Raw genomic sequence first — 22063 nt, 5'->3', positions numbered from 1 at the left:
ATGCTAGTCTAGTGATCACGTGAATTTAAGTAATTAGATCTGGGACACATTCCAGGCTCAAAAACCATTGAGATTTGTGCATGTACTGCTTAAGAAAAACAAGGGTTTTTTGCCTGTTACTTTTTATTAATTTTTTTCTTTTTTTTCTTTCATACCATCAAATGTTACACTTACGGATGTAGCTCAGTGAAGAAAGTAAATTAAAAACTCATTAAAATCAGTAGATTACAGCGACTCTCTTTCCAGTAGGAGCCATTAGGTTTGCTAAATTTTGACTAATTTTTCTATTATTCAAATAGAAGAAAGCAGGTAAAACTTTTCTGCATAAAAACATTCACTCATTGTATGCTGTGTTCTGGCTTTACTGCTTGTAATCAATGATAACTATTATTCATATAAAGTGCTTTGGAAAACATATTAGCAAGGAAGAATGGATTTGCTTTGTCTCTGTGCAGTACATAATTGAACTCAACTGGTCTCAGCTGAAGACATAATTGCTACTTGATAGCTTAGAATCAGAATATTAAGCAGCCTTGAACTGAACAATCAAATTTTTCTGTTAATGAAATAGCTACTCCAAGTATTTTAAGATAAAAAAAAAAGGGTACATTATATATAGGCACTGAAAAAAGTTACCTTGAATATTAATTTTCTAGTTAAAAATAAAAATGGTAAAAAATCTTGCCATAATTACAATGGAAAAGTGGATTTTAGTAGCTAATTCTTGCTCATGAGTGCTTTCATATTTTTCACCTGGGGCTCTTTTCTAAAGGAGCTCCACGATTCCTTATTCTTCCAGCCACATCCTCCATAGCAATGGCAGCTTCAGCCTTGTAGCTGATACAGGCTCTGAAACTGCTGAAGTGGGAGACTGGAGAGGAGAAAAAATCGTGAGGTCTGTCGAGGTGAAAGAGGGGGGCAGGTGCGGGGTGTGCTTTGGGAACGAGGAGGCTGCATAAGGTTTTAAAATCTCTCTGGGTCCATTAGAATAAATTGCAGGGCTGTAGAAGTACTTTGTGCTTGGGCAAATAACTGTGAAATGCTGTTAGCAAACCAGGGCGGAACTGTGCTGTGAGGGCTGCTCAGCGTTGCTGTCCATGGTTGTGAGAGCTTATCGGCAGCCTTTTCCTCAGCTGATCCGCCTGCCCTTGTGTGGCAGTACATGAAGGAAATTCAGTGAAAAATATGAAGATTTGGTCAGTAAGAAGATGCCTTAATATACTTCTAATTTTCTGGCCTGAAATGTGTTTTAACTTGTCTCCAGTGAGGCTGAGCAAAGCAATATGCTGACAGCTGATTTACTGAAAGCACACGGGAATGCTGGCAAAGCATTTTCAGCAAATATGCAAGTACTGGGTATCCTGCTTGGGAAAGTTGCATCTTTCATTTTCATACTTGTCCCCTGGCAGAATTTCCCATTCATTTTTTCACGCTTTTAGGAAATTTTGCAGATTATTAGTTTACAGCCATGGATTTAACAGAGATCCTCCCAGATCCTGGATATAAAATTCATTTTAGAATGAATGAGTTCTAATGATCCTAAGAAAATAAGAATGGGTAAATCTGCCAGATATGTGCATGCTCTCTTCTGTGTCCCAGGGTACCCTGTCTTACTTCATTGTTACAGATAGAAGAAGCCCTTCTGGGTGCCCCATGGAACAAGAAAGGCCGTAAAAATGGTTTCTTGGCTCATGCACTACTTCATACATTTAAAAAGTTCAAAGGGGAAAGCATTTGTATGACAAACATCAGTCTGTAAATCGGTCTGTTCTATCAGACCCTGCAGTGAGTAGCCATGTCAGGCAGCAACAACCTGCATTTAATTTCAGTGTTGCTTACCCTTGTGCAGGGGTTTGTTTATTTAAAGTTTGCTCAGGCTGCAGCTGGGCAGTCGGGTATCTCATTGCTGTATTGCTGTGTGATGCAGGAGGCTGACACAGACGACAACCAAGGCATGCTGGGCTTTGATGAGTTCTGCACCTTCTACAAGATGATGTCAACACGACGTGATTTGTACTTGCTGATGCTCACCTACAGCAACCACAAGGACTACTTGGATGCAGACGATCTGAGGCGCTTTCTGGAGAATGAGCAGAAGGTAGGCCTGACCCAGGAAAAGCACTCCAGTCTACGTGCCTGTCTGTCTGCCCCGGGCGTGCCTTGCCTTTCTAAAAGGCTGGGAACATATATGTGAACAGTGAGCAGCTACTCTGATTTTAGCAGCTTCGCTCTGGAGGGCGTGAATGTTAAAAATAGCCAGTTAGATGCCTCTTGGTTTTCACCTTGTAGGCTGGGAAGACTGTTTCCCGAATCTTCTTGCCCTCACTACTTCTTTCTTCTTGTAGGCTCTTTGATTGTGTCCAGAACTGTAATGTCTACAGTTACTTTATTTATCATGTATTCTTTTAGGACAGTCCCATCATTATCTTTCTCCAATGTTAAACGTCCCAGTGCAAAGATGTTGCTTCTGGCTCTGCTTTTATCTTAGGGCACAGTCCGCGATGAGACACTGAACTACGTTGTCACCCTTTCTCAGTTTGCAAAGTAGTAGATTGTGTTCCCTGGAGCTGCTGAGAGGATTATTTATGTCTGGGGAAGTGTTGTGAGGATATGTAGTAGTGCAAATTAGGTTCTCTCTTAGTGCTTTAACATTGCATGGCTAGAGTGAGTCTTAAAGACTCTCTTCATTGCACTGATCATGATAGGAGTGTGAATCTTTGTAAACCAAGCTGCCTGGAAGTCCAACACACTTACTCCTATCCCAAATAGCCCTTGGTCAGAACAAGTTTGTTTTTTTTTTTCTCAAAGATGGTAACTTGGAGGGCCAGAAAGTGGCAACGCATGTGGTATCTGTAATCTAAGAAATGAACAGATGATAAACCCACATCTCTCTGGCAGTTATGATTTTAGATAGAGGGGTGTGTTTCTGTTTCATTGGCCAATCGATCCTCCCCATGGTGAGAGGAAAATGAGCACTAGCCAGAGGACACAAATCAGCTCAGCTAATCGCTGACATGGACAGCACATGCCTCTAGGGTTTCTCTCCCTTGTCTAGCTCTGCCCTTTCTTATGAGGTACATGCAGGGAAAACAAGTGTTCATTCTGTATGTTTGAAGCTGTGCCAGAAAAATCTGTTGTTTCAGAACTTTTTCTTCTGAACCTGGCAAGCCTATAATGTGTGGACAAATAAAGGGTTGGTTGAGTTTTATTTTGTTTTGTTTTTTCCTCCTCTTTCACGTTTGTTTGTTAGGTTTTAAATTACTCCCAGAAAAGGCGTTGATCTTGTAGTAAACATGTTGTAGTTTGATTCCCCCCCCCCCCCCAGCAAAGATTTCATGTTGCCAAAACCATCAACGTGGCCACTTGGCTCTGGTGACCATTTTCATGTGTCGTGTAAAGCAGCCGATGGAATAGATCTGCTTCATCACTTAGGACAGGAACATCAAGTAATAGCAGGGATAATAATTTGATGACAAATCAAGAAATAGCAGGAATATTAAATTATACTGCTTATCTTCCAATATGTTTATAATTCAACTTTTAAGTACAGATAAAAATATAGCTATCATAAATTGTCTTTTTTTGTAAATGTTAACATTTACAAACATTTTTCCCTTTGTACCCTTTTCTTTTTTTCAACTGAGCATGCAAAGAGACCTTGAATTTAGCAGATTTTCTTCAGCTTTCTGAGAGCAGTATGTCCTGATTTCCTTTCACCCTGCTAGTTAAAACTGATTTTTCTGCCCGCTGCATAAACATATGAGCTGTTTTCTTTTTTTCTTTTAAAGTGAAACTATTTTGGTAATGCAAATTTTGATAAGGCAAATCAATCATTAATTCTACAAAAGAAGAAATCCCATTGGTATGTGACAAAGTGTGTTCAGTTTGAGCGCTCTGTGTGGCTAACAATGCTAATCAGATTCGACCTACAAAGTAGACCTCTGTTTTATTGGATGTGATCAGGCAGCTGCCAATAGGACAGAAACTTTTCACAAAGCAGTCTAGTTCTTATCTGACCTGACACTGACTGGCGGGAGTGAGAATCTCCCTGGGTAACTGGAAATCCGTAGTGCCACTCTGGATAAGTTGGCCAGTTGATGAACTGTATACAGAGAAAAGAGCTAGGAAAAGCTGTGACTACTAGTTAACACCTCCTTTTTGCTACTTCTACAGATGACAAATGTGACTAAAGAACAGTGCTTGGAAATCATCAGCAAGTTTGAACCATGCCCGGAGAACAAGAAGGAGGGAGCTCTGGGGATTGATGGTAAGCTGGCTGCTGTAGCTGTTGCAGGAGAGGGTCAACAGTGTTTAAATTCTTAAGAGAATATCACGTTTGTTTGGATAATAGAAAGTCATAGAATTTTATTATGTTGTATAGAGTAGTAGTGCATGGTGGTTTTTTTTTTATTGTCTATTATTTGTGGAGTTGAAATTGGAAGATTTTAGAGGTATGTATCACGATGAAGTAGGAGTCATTACAGGTGGGCTGAAACTGTGTGTGTCTCTATTTGTGCATTTGGAAAATACAATAGAATTGAGTTTTATGATTCCTGCAGGTGTTTTTGGAATTTATTTAGACTTTAATAAGAGAAGCAGTCCGATCCCTTCCCTCAAACTGTGTTCGGCCACTGGAAACTGTCTCTAGGCAGTGCAGTACTGTACATCTTTCAACTCATTTCACTGAGGAGTGATGCCAGGATGTGACCACAGATGTCAGGAGGCTTTTATTCACTATCCAACCTAATGTCCCACCATAATCCTTTGAATTGTAAACCTAAAGGTTTAAGTGAAGAGGGGGATGCAAATGAAGGGTGGATTAAATACAGACATGGTTTTTAGGAAAGTCAGAGTGGGGAATTGAACAAAACACCTGGAATGTTTTTGAAAGCAATAATCACAGCTGGTCTTTGTGACAGATAGAATACTGTGGTTTTATTTACTTATTTTACTTGTCATGTTCATGAATATGTTGGTAAAATGTCAGTATGCATTTTTAGGCTAGTTTTAGGAAGGCTACAGCAACACAAAGGACAAATTGTATTATTTATGGTATTGTTTATTTACAGGTTTCACCAATTACATGCGGAGTCCATCAGGGGACATATTCAACCCAGAACACTACCAAGTGAATCAGGACATGAGTTATCCTTTGAGTCACTATTTTATTACCTCTTCGCATAATACCTACCTCATGGGAGATCAGCTGATGTCCCAGTCTAGGGTGGACATGTACGCGTGGGTGCTACAGTCTGGCTGTCGTTGTGTAGAAGGTAAAGATCAAAGAGGAATCATCACTACTCTCCATACTTTTGTTTCTTCTGTAAAGGGACACCTGTGACTTCTGCAGAAGACTTAGGTCCCATGGTCTTCCATAGATGTTATTTGTCTGACGGGTGTCATTGTTTCTATTCTGTAGTTGACTGCTGGGATGGGCCAGATGGGGAACCGATTGTCCACCACGGATACACTTTGACTTCCAAAATTCTCTTCAAAGATGTGATTGAAACTATCAACAAATATGCCTTTATCAAGAACGAGTATGTATACAGTCTGCCAACTTTTGAAATCAAGCTCTAAGCTGGAGTAATCTCAGGCATCCTTGTAAAGGAAATGATTGAAAATCTAACCTGTTCCTGCATATGACAGACAGGCACTAGAATTACGAGTTTTCTGTGGGGAAAAGGCCTTTAGAAAGAAATAACAAGACAAAACTGGCTGAGCAGGGGCATTCTGTGCAAAGTTTTGACTGAATTTTTCTAGCAAATAGATGACAACTTAGCCACATATCTCTGGATGTGTATTCCAGTGATGACATGGTCACACTTAGCCAGGATAAGGCTGAAGGCATAGCAGTTGGTCATCTGCGAATTCAGCTAAGGAGCTAACTTCAGGCAAAGCTAGGAAGTCAACTATAGCCATCAATTTGGAAAATTTTGTCCTGCAGGCATTGTCTGGCTGAAAGATGAGGAGCTAATTCGGGCCAGATGTCAGGATAGATTTCTCTTTATTCATAATTAGTTTTTAATTAATGAATCCCTCGTAATTCATACTTAAAGTGCATGGTATAGTAGCTCTTGTTCTCATTCTAAAATATATCCTTCTCTTCCTCGAACCTCTCTGGCAAGAAGTGGAGGTTAGGACTGGGTAGTGTAGGAAAGTGAAAAGTGTGCTCTAGAAAAAAATGCATCAAATCTGATAGCAGAAATTTAATTATCCTGTGACTGTCAAAAATGTGTGGTTTGGAGTGAGTAGTGGGGTATCAGTTCTCTGCCCACACTGATAAATATAACCCCTGTGGATTTCACTGGTGCTGATTCCCCTTGTGGGAATAGCTCTGACAGTAATAACCCTTATCCTCTTAATGCTATAAAAGCTACATTTGTGGTTGATAATACTTGCTTATATCTCTGCCAGGTACCCTGTTATCTTGTCAATTGAGAACCATTGCAGTGTAATTCAGCAGAAGAAGATGGCTCAGTATCTTACAGAAATTCTGGGAGACAAACTGGATCTGTCTTCTGTGCACAGCGATGATTCTACCAGACTCCCTTCACCAGCAAGTCTTAAAGGGAAGATACTGGTTAAGGTAAAAACATGCTCAGTTTGTTCCATCCATCCTTTTTTGTGACGATTACAATCTCTGCTTGGTTATCACTTATACACTAATTTAAATGAGGTCATGATAAGCTTTCACCTCCCTGATCTTTAGCGAACATGGATGAGTCCAGAGAATTTTAGCGTTTGCTTGGAGTATTATGATTTTCACTTCTGTAGGAGTTGATTTTTGTTTCACATTGGTGATGTGTTTTTGTTTTGTTTTAATATGTCATAGCATGAGCTGTGTGTTAACCTGCCTGTGTATTCATTTCATCCTCTAGGGGAAGAAACTTCCAGCCAACATTAGTGATGATGCAGAGGAGGGTGAAGTTTCTGATGAGGACAGTGCTGATGAGATAGATGATGACTGCAAACTAATGAATGGAGATGTAAGTTCGGTGATCGCTTGAATGTAAATGTATGTTCAGTTTTCCTATCCCAGGGAGAACAAACCTTGTGTGAGTTCTCTGGAATGTGGATGTGGTCTAATCTTTGGGTTTCATCACAATTTTTTAAGGTTTTAAGCCTTCCTGGGGACAAATTTGGCAGAAGTGCCTACTAGACGGCACCAGTTCTAGTTATAATCTTTCAGTTTGGGAATTTTTTGCCTCTTAATATTTTTGTGCCTGCAACTGTGTATTTATGCCAGATTCTGAAGCTTTTCCCATTCCATCCAGAAGAATCCTATGTCTGCTACAGTTGTAGAGTTTGCTGTGATTGGGAGTCATCTCAGTAATTATTTCTGTTGGCTTATAACAGAAACGTCCTCTGAGTAGCTGAGTCAAGCTAACAGTCTTGATTTATTTCAGCCATTTAAGAATTGCATTAATTAGTTTTACTTTCTCATGACCTCAGACACTCTGTTTGCACTTCAGATCTAACATCTACATTAGGGCTTCACATTCTCGCACATCGTGCATGAAGTGTGATATTGAGCTGCAGGTAACTGCTTCACATTATGTAAATGAAGAGATTGTTTAGCGTGCTCCGAAGCAGTTACTAGTAGTCAATTAAGGCAGATCCTTTGGCTAGTTTTTTCTCTTCACTCTTTTTTTCTTTCAAATAAAATTTTAGTTTTCATTAGTCCTGTTTGGAATTATTAAGCCTTTTTTTTTTTTTTTTGTCGATACTTTGATTAACAGTTCTGTTTTGTTTCTAGGCATCTACTAATAGAAAAAGAGTGGAGAATATAGCAAAGAAAAAGCTCGACTCACTGATAAAAGAATCCAAAATTCGTGATTGTGAAGATCCAAACAACTTTACAGTTACCACTCTACCATCATCGGGAAAGGCTGGTCAGAAATCAGATATTAAGAAGGTGAACATGTCTTACTGTGCTTCACTCACCCCCTAGGCTTGACTACTGTTTTGCTTGTCTCTGTAGCCACTTAGTACTATTATTTCAGAACAACATTTGTTCTTTCAAAGGCTGTCTAAGGTTGGGTTTATCAATGTGTTTTGACACTCATGAAATTGTATCAGCTTACTGAATAAATTATATATTATAGACTTCAGATTTCATAGCTGAATTAATTCAATTAATGGTGATGCCAGGTGAGCGTCACTGTCAGATATACAAAGCTTTTTTTTTTTCCACTCAGCAATTAGAGCATGAAATGTACACAAGAAATGACTTTTCAACAGAAAGAGTTTGTTTCCCATTATATAAAAAAGTGAATATGAAAGTTGGGCTTTTTTTTTTCCTCAGTTCTCTATGTTCTATGCATTTATATTTGTATTTTATACTAACAGTTATTTATAAAAATGTACTCAGCCCACAGAGCACACTTCATGAACTTGAGGCATTGTCAGTTTAGAAGTTGTGATAAGCCACAAAAAGCTTAGGAAGGTTGCTGCATACAAATGAAAAACAGTGGAGGCCTGCCAATAAGCAGGTGTACTAACTGGGGATTAAAACTAGAGAGCTAAAACTCAGCTTTCCAAAACTTTCTGTTTCTATTGAGTTTTGTATGTACTTTTAAGCTTAATGATTTATGTGAAATATCAGACAGTATTCCTGTAAGTTCTGCCACTATGCTGAGACTTCTGGGTTAGCCAGAACAATCTGTGTTCTGTTAGACTGGAAAACAATGAAACTGTAAGGTCGTATTAAAGCCTAGTGGCACCAACAAATTATATACATATTTAGGGTTTGCAAGAATTTTGCTTCTTTCTTACCATGAAGAATTTGCGGAAAACCATGTAATTGAGGTCACATCTCATGGCAGGATTAAGTCCTGTTAAACCAGACTTTTAAAATATTAAGCTACAAAACAGTCTGCTGTCAGTGAATGTATGAGACTTGACACTCAAACCTTGCGTGGATGAAAATAAACTTTCATGGTGCGTGGTATTAGGTATTTCTGGGGTTTCTGTCTGTTCTGAATGTTTCTGTTGACAAAAGTGGTGTCAGTTATTGCTGGGATAAAAGGTCTTGTGCTCAGCTTGTGTTTAAAAAAAACCTGCACTGGTCTGGTGAAGTTCTGTTGATGCTTTAGGGTGGGTTGCTTCACAAACTATTTTTGATTGTGTTTAAATACGATGTCTATAGCACCTTATTTGGTCTACTGCATTATTCTTTCTGTTTGATTACTTCAGAATAAACTTGAGGATGATGCAGAATCTGGGGAAGACTTCAGTACCAATAAAAGGCATAGCCGAACGTTGATGGGCAGCTTTTCTAAACGCAAGGTGAGCCACTCAAGAAGATTAGGTCTACACTAAAGATTGCATTCTTGGATAGATTCTATATTTGCTCACAATGGTGGAGAGGAATATCATAGCTGGATTGTCCAGCAGAGGCTTGCCTTCAGACTCACAGAAGAAACAGGGTGGATAACTGGTTGTAGTTGTGCATAACAGGTAGTTTCAAATTACATCAAAGAATAAAGCATCCAAGATTTAATCTGAAAACATTAAAACTGGTTTGCACTTTTTATGTGAGGCTCTGCACTTCCTTAATAAAAAAAACTTAGATGTTGGGCTGAGCCATCCTCACGTGCATGCATATCATTCTGCAGTACTACAGATAAATGGATACTCAAAATCAATAGTGCCTTCAAAATGCTGAAGGTTTTGCAGAATCACAATGTGACTGAGGTTGGAAGAGACCTCTCAAGGTCATCTTGTCTGCCCCCCCTGCTCAAACAGGGCTGCTTAGAGCAGGCTGCCTGGGACCACATCCAGGCACCTTTTGAATGTGTACAAGGAAGAGGACCCCACAGCCTCGCTGAGCAGCCTGTTCCAGTGTTCGGTCACTTTCACAGTAAAAGTGTTTCCTGATCTTCAGATGTAACCTCACATGTTAGAGTTTGCACCCACTGCTTCTTGAAAAGCAAGTTTGCTGACACACATTTACTGACACATTCGTTTGTACCACCAATATGGAAGTAGTTTGTACCATAACAGCTTCTGTGTGCTACCGCAAAGCCCTCTGCATACATGTAACTCGTGTTGCTATTTTAACACCATAGAACTTGTTAGTAGTTTCCTTGATTGCTTTATTCAAAACAGTCCCTCACAGAAAAGAGCACAGAAAATTTTCTCCTCAATTTTTATTACAGACTGTTTTAAATGTCTTGAGTTTATTTTTCTTGTTGACTGTTCCACATCATTTGTAGAAAAGGGTGAGTCTCTCTTGAATATTAATATCAGTTTAAAACAATGGTTTTATTTCATTCTGGCACAGAAAAAAGGAAGCAAATTGAAAAAGGCAACCAGTCTGGAGGAGGATGAAGACGACATGGATTCTCAAGGAAATGTAGCCAGAGGCTCTGTACATTGCACCAGGTTTGTTACAAGTGGTTTTGTTTCTAAAAAGAAGATGCCTACATAAATGTGCCCACTAAATAGACATGCTACAGCTCTAGAAGCCAATTTGTTGAGGGCTGTCTGTAGTTGTGTGACAGGAATCTGGTATAAGGGTATATCCATTGTCTGCCACATTATCTCAATGATCTCTTGGTGCCATTTGGCCTAATTAGCAAAGTACAGTGGACCTAATGTGTCTTTTGAGCTCTTACCATCTCATCCAGCTGACATACAGACTGTTTGATTGGTAGCCCAGTGAATTCATTAAGGTTGATTTGCATAGTGCATCAGCTCCCCAGCAGATTTTTGGTTTCTAATTTGCCACGTGCATCAAGGTTCGTGTGATGTTTTTGAGTTCTCTTTGGAAACTGCCTTTTCAAAAATCCTGACATCAAAGGTCCTTTGTGGAATGGCTGCATAAGATTCAGGCTATAAAAAAAAGAAATCAGATCAAGCAGTTCTCTAGGATACTTTGGGAGATTAGTTGTTAGTGATAACCTGAAGCAAGTAAGGAGGATCAGAGACTTGTTCTGTATACTTTAATGTGGTTGTTTCCATAACTTCTGTGCTTTGACAATGAAGCTCTGTGGTATAAAACTGTTAAATGCTTCCTTGGTGTAAGATAGACTTCTTATTTGTCTTTACCCTGATTTATTTTTAAATATGAGAAGGAAAATTTCTTTCTTAATTCACAGAAAATTGATTTGCTTTATCGTTCTAGGATAAACCGACAGAAGAAAACAATGAAGCTGTCTCGGGCACTCTCAGACCTGGTGAAATATACAAAGTCTGTTGGCATCCATGATGTTGAAACTGAAAGTAGGTTGAACTAAAAGTATCCTAAAAGTAATTGCTTCGTAAAGAAGTTGAAAGGTTTATGTTATCATACCTATCCGTATTAAAAGCTGTTTATCTGTTTGTTTCTCCCCTGCCCTGAGAAGAGTTTAACAGAAGAGCTGCGCACAATAAAGCTATACTATTTCAAAGTGGCTCACCACTTGCTATTCAGAATCCACAAAATGAGTCTAGAGTTGTGTGACAGCTTCCATAAAGGAGGTAAAGCTATAACAGGTAGTAGTAACACATGTAGTCTTCAGTAGCTTTTATAAAGGTTGCTCCACACTATTTACATCCTGGGAAATAGCAGAGGACTTAGTTATTTTCTTGGGAGGAAAGGTCTGAAGAGCATTTCAAATCAACAGAGGTGTCTCCAGAGTTTGGATTTTACTTCAAACCTAGTGAAATGTCCACGTTAAATTTCTAGGATATTTCAGTCCTCTTCCTAAGTTTTCTGCATCTGATTTTGACAGGAATCAAGATTTAGTTAAAAGCGTCAGAAAAAGAAAATTGCTTGCCAGAAATCAAACTTTCTTTGAGCAAATTCAAAACATCTTAGAGAGTGTTTTTTTTAAACTTCTTAACGAAGATTCAGGTCGTTCATTACATTCAGCTTCATTTTCCCAGCTATAACTTCTCCAATTAGCACAATTATTCTTCTGTAGTATAAGAAAAAGATAGCACCCAATGAGTTGGAATTATTCAAATTATGATAGATCGTTATAAGTAATTAGTGCTGTCTTTGTTTGAATGCTTTATTTAGATAATAAATAAATAACAAGATGACCTCTGATCACCTCTTGTCGTCTTTGTAGTCTCTTCTAGCTGGCAGGTTTCGTCTTTCAGTGAAACAAAAGCCCACCAGATACTGCAGCAAAAGCCTGCACAGTATCTACGTTTCAACCAGCACCAGTTATCCCGCATCTACCCATCTTCTTACCGTGTAGACTCTAGCAACTACAATCCCCAGCCATTCTGGAATGCTGGCTGCCAACTTGGTGAGCAGAAAGAAAGCTTATTTATTTTTTTGCTTTATTTTGGAAGGAACTTTTTAATGGGAGCTGCAGAACTAACTCTCAAATATGAGTTCTCTCCTCATCCAAGTCTACTGACATTTGAGTCCTTCTTGTTATTTTCTATATTGTTACCTAGATAGATTACCTCAAAAATGCGTCCTACATGCAGGCAATTGTCTGATAAATGAACATCCTTTTCAAATGCAAGAAGACTTCAGAGTTCAGACTCTTTCAAGGAGCTTCTCTCCCTGAAGCTGTGATGTCTGCTATATAAGAGAAGTCTTTTTCAGAAAAATATTTGAGTCTTTGCATCCAAGAAGTCAAATGTCAAAACATATTTAGGTCTTCTTTCTTTAACTTGTTTCTACAAACAGAAATGTTGTCAATGTACTTTGGTAGTAATATCACTTTTTCTTTTTTTAACAGTGGCATTAAACTACCAGTCAGAGGGGAGAATGCTGCAACTAAACCGGGCCAAATTTAGTGCCAATGGGAACTGTGGCTATGTCCTCAAACCAAACTGCATGTGTCAAGGTAAGAAAAATCAGTAGAATAAGTGGATTACTTATTGCCTGAGAAGAGTTTATGTGGATCCTTATTATAGTTTGTTGAAAAATACATTTCTGATGCTAGAAGCAAGTAAGCCAGAAGGTATCAGCAACTAAAGCTATCCCCAAAATTGCTGCTCTTTCACATTCTGTGGCTTCTCATTCTTTCAGGTGTCTTTAATCCAAATTCGGAAGACCCATTGCCTGGTCAGTTGAAGAAACAACTGATTCTACGAATTATCAGTGGTCAACAGCTCCCAAAACCAAAGGATTCCATGTTGGGAGACAGAGGAGAGGTATTGAGCTATTGGTGACTGTTCTTATGTTGGTGAAGGTTTATTTCCAATTTAGCTGAGCTAAGTGTGAGGATTTAACTTCCTGCAGTTATCTGTTGGGAGACATAAAACATTAATAAATGAGCACTTAGTATCCTAGATCTTTAGGTGGTTTTCATGTCTACTAAGCATCACAGCAACAGCCTGATTTTTTTTTCCTCCAATTGTCAATACAGTTCCTCCAGGACAAGCAAAAACAGGCCAATAAGCTCATCATTCTACTCACAACAGTACTTTAAATACCCTCCAAACCCCTCTGCTTGCATCAATCTGCTCCCAGTCCTTCATTTAGCACCGTATTACATGTTTTCTTTCTGTCCTTCCTTTGGCTTTCTGGTGTATGTTTTTTTTTAAATTGTTATTATTTATTTTGTTTTGTGATGACCTTTTTTTGTTTGTTTGTTTTATAATGCCCCTGGCAATTCCACGTAAGACTGAAATGAGTCAAATTTGCAACTCCTTGGTACCTTTTTTAAGACTTTTGTTAATTACTTGTGTTGTTTATCAGTGTTGCAATATCATTCACATGACTTTATTAGTCATTAACAAATGATAGGATGAGGCAGTTTTGTTGAATTAAAATTTCCTTTTAGCGTTTTGCCTCTTAGAAATAGAATCAAACCTCTCAAATGAGTTCTTACATGCTTGGTTTTTATGTGGATGTTGCAATCTGCTTCTAAATATTCTTTTTCCACAGAACTGTTTTAGGTAAACTACCCTAAAAAATAAATGTGGTAGAGTCATACTTAAGGTTTGTTGAACCTGCTTGGTTTCGATAATTTATTTCTTATTTTTATTAATATCACATATGTGACAATATGGAATTTGTCCTAATTCAGTTTACACTCAGATTTCAGAGGATGAAGAATAATCTTTTAAACTGCCATTTTATCCTGAACAGTAGGGGAATTTCTTGTCTTTTCAATATTTATTTTCTGTTTTCCAGATCATAGATCCATTTGTTGAAGTAGAAGTTATAGGTCTGCCTGTTGATTGCTTCAAAGAACAAACTAGAGTAGTTGATGATAATGGTAAGATCATATGTGTTTTGTTTGTTTGTTTTGTTTTTTTATGGTTGAAACATCCTCTTTCAGGCAAGCTGTTCATCAGGAGACAAACAGATGAAATTATGTGCCTATTATAGAAGAAAATGAGAAATGGATTTTTAATCATTTTTGCTGTTTATCATTCTTGGGTCTTAAATTGTTCAAATGAGTTGGTATGATGTTGTGAAGGTCTTGGTGTAATATGAGCTGTTTGTCTGACTTCTCACTGAGTATGAGAAAAGGCTATTACAAGCTAGTGGTTGTCAAAAAAGTCAAAAGAAATTCATCTTGTTCAAACACAACTTCTTGTGCTGTTGCACCTCCTACTGAAGTGAGTAGGGGTACTGGATTATCAAAAAACAACGATTAAACTATTAGGAAAACTAGAATGTCATTGCAGTTTAGGCATTCCTTATATAGGCAGTCTTCTTTCTTCATCTGTCTTGTGAACAAAATATGTAAAAGCTAATTCTTTCATTCCTAGGTTTTAACCCAATGTGGGAAGAAACATTGGTGTTCACACTGCACATGCCAGAGATTGCACTGATTAGGTTCCTTGTGTGGGATCATGATCCAATTGGACGTGATTTTATTGGACAAAGAACAATAGCTTTCAGCAGTATGATGCCAGGTAAGACAGAAATGGGGAATTACCAAATCAGTTGGCTAGGATTTTTTTTTTTTTTTGCAATTTACAAAAGGAAAGTCTTTAGATGCTTTTTCTAGCATCTGTTTCTCCTTGTCAGCTTTGCTCACTCTGTTTCAGGTTACCGCCACGTATACCTAGAAGGTATAGAAGAGGCATCCATCTTTGTTCATGTGGCTATTAATGACATCTGTGGTAAGGTGAGTGCTGTCAGAGCAATGCAATTTGGTCTGCATGTGTAAATGAACTGACAAGATTCTATATCACACGAGGGAAGCCCAGTGGGTGAGGGTCCAAACTAACTTATTTATTCTAACTTCATCTCTGTGATTGTCATGGTAGCCTGAGATCTGTCTGAATACAGACAAAAAGACAAAGGTTACATTATAAAAAGAGATTCTTGCAGCACATTTTAGAGGGAGCCACAGGGGGCAGGTTATTTCATTGTAGTGTATGCACATTAATATGATTAAGTGTGGTTATGTCCAGTACAGTCAGTGCACCTTGCTGAACAAAAGGTTATACCCCTGAACCGCGTGTGCTTTCTGTCTGCAAAGCTTATTCTTTGAAGGCTCTGTCTGCCTGATGTTCTTGCATTTTAAATTTAACTAAATTGTTAGACATTATTTGCTTGGGGTGTTTTTCCATAATAGCACTTCAAGTGCAGAGGAAAGATGATCCTCATAATCATTGCTGGGCTTATTCTTCCCTGCTTATTTGTTAGTAATAGTGTGTTTGCTTCATGTGCAGGAAAAATACAACTTGATGGGTGCTGTGCCTATTAAAATAAAGCCTTAACTTTTCTTTGGCCAGCTGGCAGTGACATGGCTTATTTCCTCTCGGTGCACTGGATTTAGTTACTTTCATGGGATTAATTCCAATGAGTTTCAGGTAGACTTAAGTATGTTGTAGTGCCTTGAGAACCTCAAAACCAGTTTATATCCACTCACAATGTAAGACTGAGCCATCTTTCAACAAGCTGAAATTTCAGTATCCTGACAGCAGAAGGCACCATTGAATAGGCCAGGAATTGTGAGTTCTTTTTCTTGTGGTGTGCTTCATGCAAGAGGAATTAAAGTAATTCTTAAAAAGGAAAATATCTCTTTAGACTGCTAGGTTTTAATGGGGTGAAACTAAAATAACTACAAGGAAAACATTTTATTTTTATAGAACGAAGGGCTGTTTCTGGAAAGAAGGTCACTTCAGATATTTCAGTTAATGCCTGTAAAAGGAATGAGATATTAAGTTCAGCTCCTGCTTTTTTGTCTGATGTCTAACACAAAAGCCTTTGGGCAGATATAGCTTCATCAGGATAGGGATGGGAGTACTGCCTGAAACTTTGTATGATGGCATTATGAATCTGTTTGAAGGTAGCTCTGTGGAGCTACCAAGACTTTGCAAGAGACTTTACAAGCTTTGGGTAAAAGAGAGAGTTAGTGTTGGTCTGAGTAAGACAGAAAAATTTTTAATTTCTGACTGTAGGGTCTGTCAGAAATAAAAGGCTAACATGGAGGTGATGGTAAAAAGACCAGTCCAAATCTTGAGGGAAGAGTGATACCAATCTGAGTATTTCAATGCTAAGATCTTTCCTGACTTTGTTTTTGGGTTCAAGGGAAGTATATAGTGTGTAAGTCGTGCCTTTTATTGGCAGTGGGTAGGGATGTGATTCTGTCTGTAACGTTGCAGATGCTTGCTGGATGTGTGCATTAGCACAGATTCAAACAGCTTTAGATTTTATTATGAACTTCTTTGGAATTCCCGTGTTAGGCCTACTACTCTTTCTTGAATAGCTCTATCAGACACTCCACGCTTGTAACAAGAAGGTCAGGTAGCTCATCCTTGGGCACGAGGCCAGTGGGAATTGATCTGATCTGATTAATGGCAGTGTCCTTCACCTCAGTCCTGTGTTTGCTGTGTGGCTCCAGCAGAGAGGCTGACTGTCCTTAACAGCCTTACTCATCCTTTTGTGAATTCTTCTTCTTAGTCAAAATGATAGAGAACAGACAGGTTCTCTTCTACCTCCCAGTGCTGCTGTATGCAGTCTTTATGCTCCAGTTTTTCACTGCTTTCAGGTGATGCCCTCTGTGCTGATATTGTAAGGATAGCAAATATTTCGGTATTCTTCATTAGCAATCAAAGCTGGGAGTTTAGTATCCACTGTCAAATGGGACAAAGACAAATTGGGTCTGCCTGCTGTAGTGGCTGATAGCTGCATCAGCTTCCAAGTCACTGCTCTTGACTGCAGTGCTTTGTGAAAGAGATCATGTTCACAGTCGTGTGAAAATATGAAGAAAATATTGAAGAAACACAACACAGCCCTTTCTGCTTTGGTCTCTAGATCATGTCCTGCTGTGAATTTCGGTTAACAGAGTTTTGCTAAAATAAGAACTGTTTCCCCTCTTCTAATTATTGGCAGAAAAATCACCACAGTTATCAGTCTAATTTAACCCATCCTTTATTAACTCAGATATTCTACTGCAAGCATTTGGGGGCTTTTTTTTCTAGATGTAGATATTCCACCCTCAGTAGCTTAATATCACAGAAGCACAGTTAGATTTCCTTCACCTTAACTAGTGTTTAACTGATTATTTTTTTCTAGATTGCACTGTTTTCTTGGAGACACTTCTCTTTGTCTGTGTCTCTTCCATAGTCTATTAATGTATTGTGGAATTTCTTGTGTTTTTCTAGATGTGCATATCTTTGAGATTCTCCCTCGCTGCTGTTTTGTGTCTTATTTGCCTTTACTCTGTCTGTTTGTGATTTCAGTGGGCTTCTCTATGTCAAAAAAAGTCTACTTTTAGAAGCAGAACATTTTTAGACGCCTTGAAGGTACCCCTCCTGCCTCAGGGAGGTGTAGTGACCACCACCACACACCTGCATGCCTCTAACTCTTTTAGCATCGGTGTTCCCTTAGTAGCATTTTGGAGCTCTTCAACTCATGTAACGTGGATTGTGACATTTGGCTTGGTCAGTTCTAGTGGGTCATTGATCAGCCAGAGAGCCCTGAATTTATGAAGTAGATCCAGGATAAAAGTCCTTCTAGATCCTTTCTTTCTCTCTTCTTCGAGTCTCTACTTACTGTCTTTTCTCTTACATGCTGTAATTCTTTTACATGGAAAAGAACATTCAACAGTGAATTGTTTGCTAAATTGTGGGAAAGCCTCGTGCTGCTTTGTAAGTCTCCTGAAGAATTAAATAGGCCAGTGACAGCTGGAGTAGAGGCTGAAAGCACATATTCTGGATCTCCGTCAAAATGGCTCTCTTTTTCCTTTTTTTTTTTTGTAAGTTAACCAAATTTGTCTTTGCATTCTTGAATCAGTCCATTGATTCAAGCAATAGCGGCTAACTTAACAAAGATGCACCAAAGAAACCAGAATGATACCTGAGGTCCTGCACTGTGTGTCACTCATTTCATCAGTGCTTTTCTTTCTTTTGTTTTTGGGGATATTATTTGTATGTGTGTATGACAATTTTTGTTCTGGATTTTGCAAACATTTATATTGTGTGATTTTTGTACCAATAAATATGTGTACTTGCCAACTTGCAGCAATTGGAGCAGAAGATTTTTTGCTTCGCTCCTTAACAAATGCTGAATCTCATTTTGAAGCTTTCTGGTGGAAGCTGGATCCACTGTGATCCAAGCAGACTGTTCAATAGCCTGGCTCTCACAGGACACGTATTAATATTTCAGTTACATTTTCTCTGCCATGTATTATTGGCACTTTTTCCTCCACAAATGGGGGGAAAAAAAAAAACAATCCCTAACTTCTTTATCTTACCCTGTATATATTTGTAAAGTCCATTTTATGTCTCCTGTTAGCCATCTCTGTCTCACACTGGGTCTTGGCATGTTGTAGCTAAACTTCAATCAGAAGCTGCTAAACTTCCAGCCTGAAATAATATTCTGAATGCTTTCACTGGGGTTCATCTCAGGCGAATAAATCATGATTCCACATGCCGGATTGCACAGGACACTTATGAATAAAAGCAGCTTTTAAGCTAGTGCAGTTAACTGTACAATACAACTAGTTCTATTGGTGAGTTCCTATGAAGCAAAACTTGAAATATGTCAGCATGTACTCGAATATTTTGGGAGTGACCATTGTAATTTAAATGAGATCTTTCTGACCCGTTGTTTAGCACTGCAGAAAAGTGGCCTCACATGGGACATCACGGGGTAACGGAGTTGAACGGACAGCAGATGCCAACAAGTACTGATACTGATCATATTTATCATGGGTTTCTTACAATGCTTGCGCGCTGCATTTTTGTTCATTGTTTATGCTTGAGGAAGAGAACTACTGATATTAAAGAATCTGATCTAACTGGGAAATAAAGGGAACAAAGGAGGAGAAGATTAGAAAGGAAAAGTTTTCTCTTTAACTGATTTTTATGTATGGGGCTCTATGTACAGAGCAAAGCCCGTCTACCCTTTATCATACATCATACATCAGCTTTAAAAGTTGGCAAGTACACCTGGAATGTTTACAGGAATGCTGACACTCTTTCAGTTTCACTGAAATGTAAATCTGCCGGATGAAGGTGGGAGATCCTTAACAGTTTGTGGTTATATATATTCAATGCTTAAATAAGAGCCGAAGTGTGGGAAGTATTCTCTTACCAACCCGACTAACTTCCTTTGTTTATAATGTGTTTCTTCAGTGATGAAAACACACGTGAGTGTCTTTGGATGTGTTGTGTAGTAGGAAATGATCAAATGTAATCGCACAGGAGAAAAAAGAGGACTCTTTGAGGATCCTGTGCCACACACCTAGTTGTAACATGTAACTGCTGCTTGTGGTAGTGCTCGATGCAAGTGCAGTGTCAATCTCGTTTATGCTGAAAGCCAAAATATGATACTTTTATGTCCACTGTGTATTTCCTGACAGCTTCTAAAGAATGTAAAGCTCCATTTGAACATCCAATTTGTTATTAGATGTATTAAGTCAAGACTATTCTTTAGCCTAAAAGGTCACTATCATTTAAATTCTGTAACCACCCAATGTTGCATGAAAATTAAAATTGAAATGATTTCAAAATATCTTTTTTTAAAAAAAAAAAAAAAAATGCTGCCATTCTACAGCCTGTTTTGTGTGTGCTGTATTTTTTTTTTCTTTCCTTTTTTAGTTTTGTTTTTGTGTTTCCTCCTGTCATTTATTCAGGGCATTCTTTTTGTTCCTGCTCGGACCTTGGTTGCATGCTACAAAGTCCTTGTCTAAAGTATGAGCGCTAGTTGATATCTCCAGTGTAAGAGACAGGAAAAATAATTGGATTTGGCAGGATCTAATGTGCAATTCTGCACAAGTGTTGTGTCCTGCACAAGTTGGGAAATTCAGCTCTGTGTTTCCAATTAATTTAATTCTTTGGCAATTCTAATTGGCCCTATCCTAACATTTTTAAGTCTATGAAATTGCATTTTTTTAAATTGAAAAACATGCTCGATTTTTAAAGACTGTTCTATTTTCCTGGATTACTGTGGTGACTTGATTGCCTGTGCCTCCTCCATGTTGTGCTATGTATCCACATGATGAATCTGTTGGGACAGAATTGTTTTAAACATGCACATTGTGTTGGGAAAATGGCCCATACCTCACAGAGCTTTGTGTTTAAAAACAAAACAACAACAAAACCAGGAAGCTGTATTGCTTGAAAGGAAACCCTTCAACTTTAATCTTAGAGTCTGAGTTGTGTGGCATTACGAATACCTGAGTTTTGTTGCTTTCCACATGCACTGAGAAACTCTTCAGCTTTGAGAACTAGACCCTTATACACTGACATATTTCCTTTTTCACTTTTTCTCTTCAATATTTTGTGATTTTATTTTTTTTGTTGTAAGTAGCTATAAGCTAGTAAGAAAATTATGACAAGTACAGAGATAAGGCTGGTTGGAAAATTTTATGTAAACACGGTTCAACAAAAAATGTGAAATTTTGCAAAACTGTTGCTACTGATCTCTTCCGTTTTTAATTCTTGTCCTATTTTTGGCTATGTTCTCATGCTGATGGTAGGCATATGGCAGAGGACTCCTTGTGCATGCGTGTGTGTGGTGCATGAGTCTGTGATTTGATCGTTGAACTTGAGCTCCTGTGCCCAAAGGAGGAGACTTGCACTTCCTAGTAAGACTTTGTTTTTCTTATTTTTCCAGGTCAAACAAGCTCTAGGCCTAAAGGGCCTGTTTCTCAGAAATCCAAAGCAGGCATCTCTGGACAGTCATGCTGCTGGTCAGCTCCACCGCAAACACTCCTTTAGCAGCCACATCTTGAGACGGACAGCAAGTGCCCCCACCAAAAGCCAGAAGAAGAAGAAGGGCTTTCCCGAAATTGCTTTTGACACAAAAGACAACAGCTCTGAAGGGGCCAGCGAAGACCGTGAAGCAGAAGCTGCCTCACAGCCTCGCTTTGAGCAAGAGGCAGAAAGTGCTCCTCTGTCACCAGCTCCCAGAGATGGTGCCAGTGGGGAGGTACATGGCAAAGGGTTGAAAGGTAAGGCCCATAGTTCTCGTAGAGCCAAAAGCCACAGTTGTGCTCAAGGGGGTGCTGCTTTCAGTGAACCCATACAGAGGTCTAACAGGGTCCGGCTTCAGGAGCACCAGAGCGAGAAGCAAAGCGTCTTTGCACGCTGCGCCATCAACAGCTCTGGTAGGATTGGCGTGGCCACCAATTGCATGAAATGCATGATTGGTTCCAAAGAAAGCCCAGATCTAGAAAGCAAGTGGAGCGACCATCCTGCCAGGCCTCTCGCTAAAGATATGCTTCACCATGAGCAGTATAGCAGTATAACTGGAGAAGAGAGGTTAGAGCTAAAAGACTGGGGTGGTACAGGCCAGCTCAGACCGCAGTCAGATTTGCAGTCTTGCAGCAGCCCTGGAAATGCTGATGACCTAACAAGGAGCACCCAGTCTTTTGTGACCCCAGGGAAGAAAAATGTTGAATCTAAATGCCATGGAATAAAGGCTCATTCCCGGCAGCGGTGGCAGTGCCAATCAGGTGGCAAGTATGGAAGCACTGTCAACTTGGTTCCAGCCAGCAATGGCTCTATATCCTCCAACTCCAGCAGTCTAGAAAGCCTTGGAAGCCCAGAATTCCCCAAGCACTGGTCTGAAGCTTCTCGAAGGCAAGTGGGCACCCTACAGAGGGAAATGAATGCCTTGTTCGTTCAAAAATTGGAGGAAATTCGAAGTAAATCCCCTATATTCTTTACTGGTAAGACTAGATTTTCTTCACCC

General features: G+C 39.0%; 1 protein-coding gene across 6 annotated transcripts in view; it reads left to right on the top strand.

The window, feature by feature from the left end:
• PLCH2 (phospholipase C eta 2) overlaps positions 1-22063 on the top strand; it is an 80463-nt gene that overhangs the window by 51203 nt on the left and 7197 nt on the right. For 5 of the 6 annotated variants that reach the window (XM_032201350.1, XM_032201348.1, XM_032201351.1 and 2 more), the window contains 17 exons: positions 1928-2098; positions 4174-4267; positions 5070-5273; positions 5420-5540; positions 6418-6589; positions 6882-6989; positions 7760-7918; positions 9199-9291; positions 10289-10389; positions 11132-11229; positions 12063-12245; positions 12690-12797; positions 12983-13107; positions 14093-14177; positions 14677-14823; positions 14959-15038; positions 20984-21320. In XM_032201350.1, coding sequence (XP_032057241.1) covers positions 1928-2098; positions 4174-4267; positions 5070-5273; positions 5420-5540; positions 6418-6589; positions 6882-6989; positions 7760-7918; positions 9199-9291; positions 10289-10389; positions 11132-11229; positions 12063-12245; positions 12690-12797; positions 12983-13107; positions 14093-14177; positions 14677-14823; positions 14959-15038; positions 20984-21320 — 2386 coding nt within the window. Of the gene's footprint in view, positions 1-1927; positions 2099-4173; positions 4268-5069; positions 5274-5419; positions 5541-6417; positions 6590-6881; positions 6990-7759; positions 7919-9198; positions 9292-10288; positions 10390-11131; positions 11230-12062; positions 12246-12689; positions 12798-12982; positions 13108-14092; positions 14178-14676; positions 14824-14958; positions 15039-20983; positions 21321-21891; positions 21915-22063 lie in introns of those variants that run through there. The other variant, XM_032201354.1, reaches the window with a different exon arrangement.

Source organism: Aythya fuligula, chromosome 21, assembly GCF_009819795.1.
Source record: "Aythya fuligula isolate bAytFul2 chromosome 21, bAytFul2.pri, whole genome shotgun sequence".
NCBI classification, from domain to species: domain Eukaryota; kingdom Metazoa; phylum Chordata; class Aves; order Anseriformes; family Anatidae; genus Aythya; species Aythya fuligula.
The sequence above is the reverse complement of the archived record's forward strand: the minus strand, read 5'-3'. Positions and strand labels throughout refer to the sequence as shown.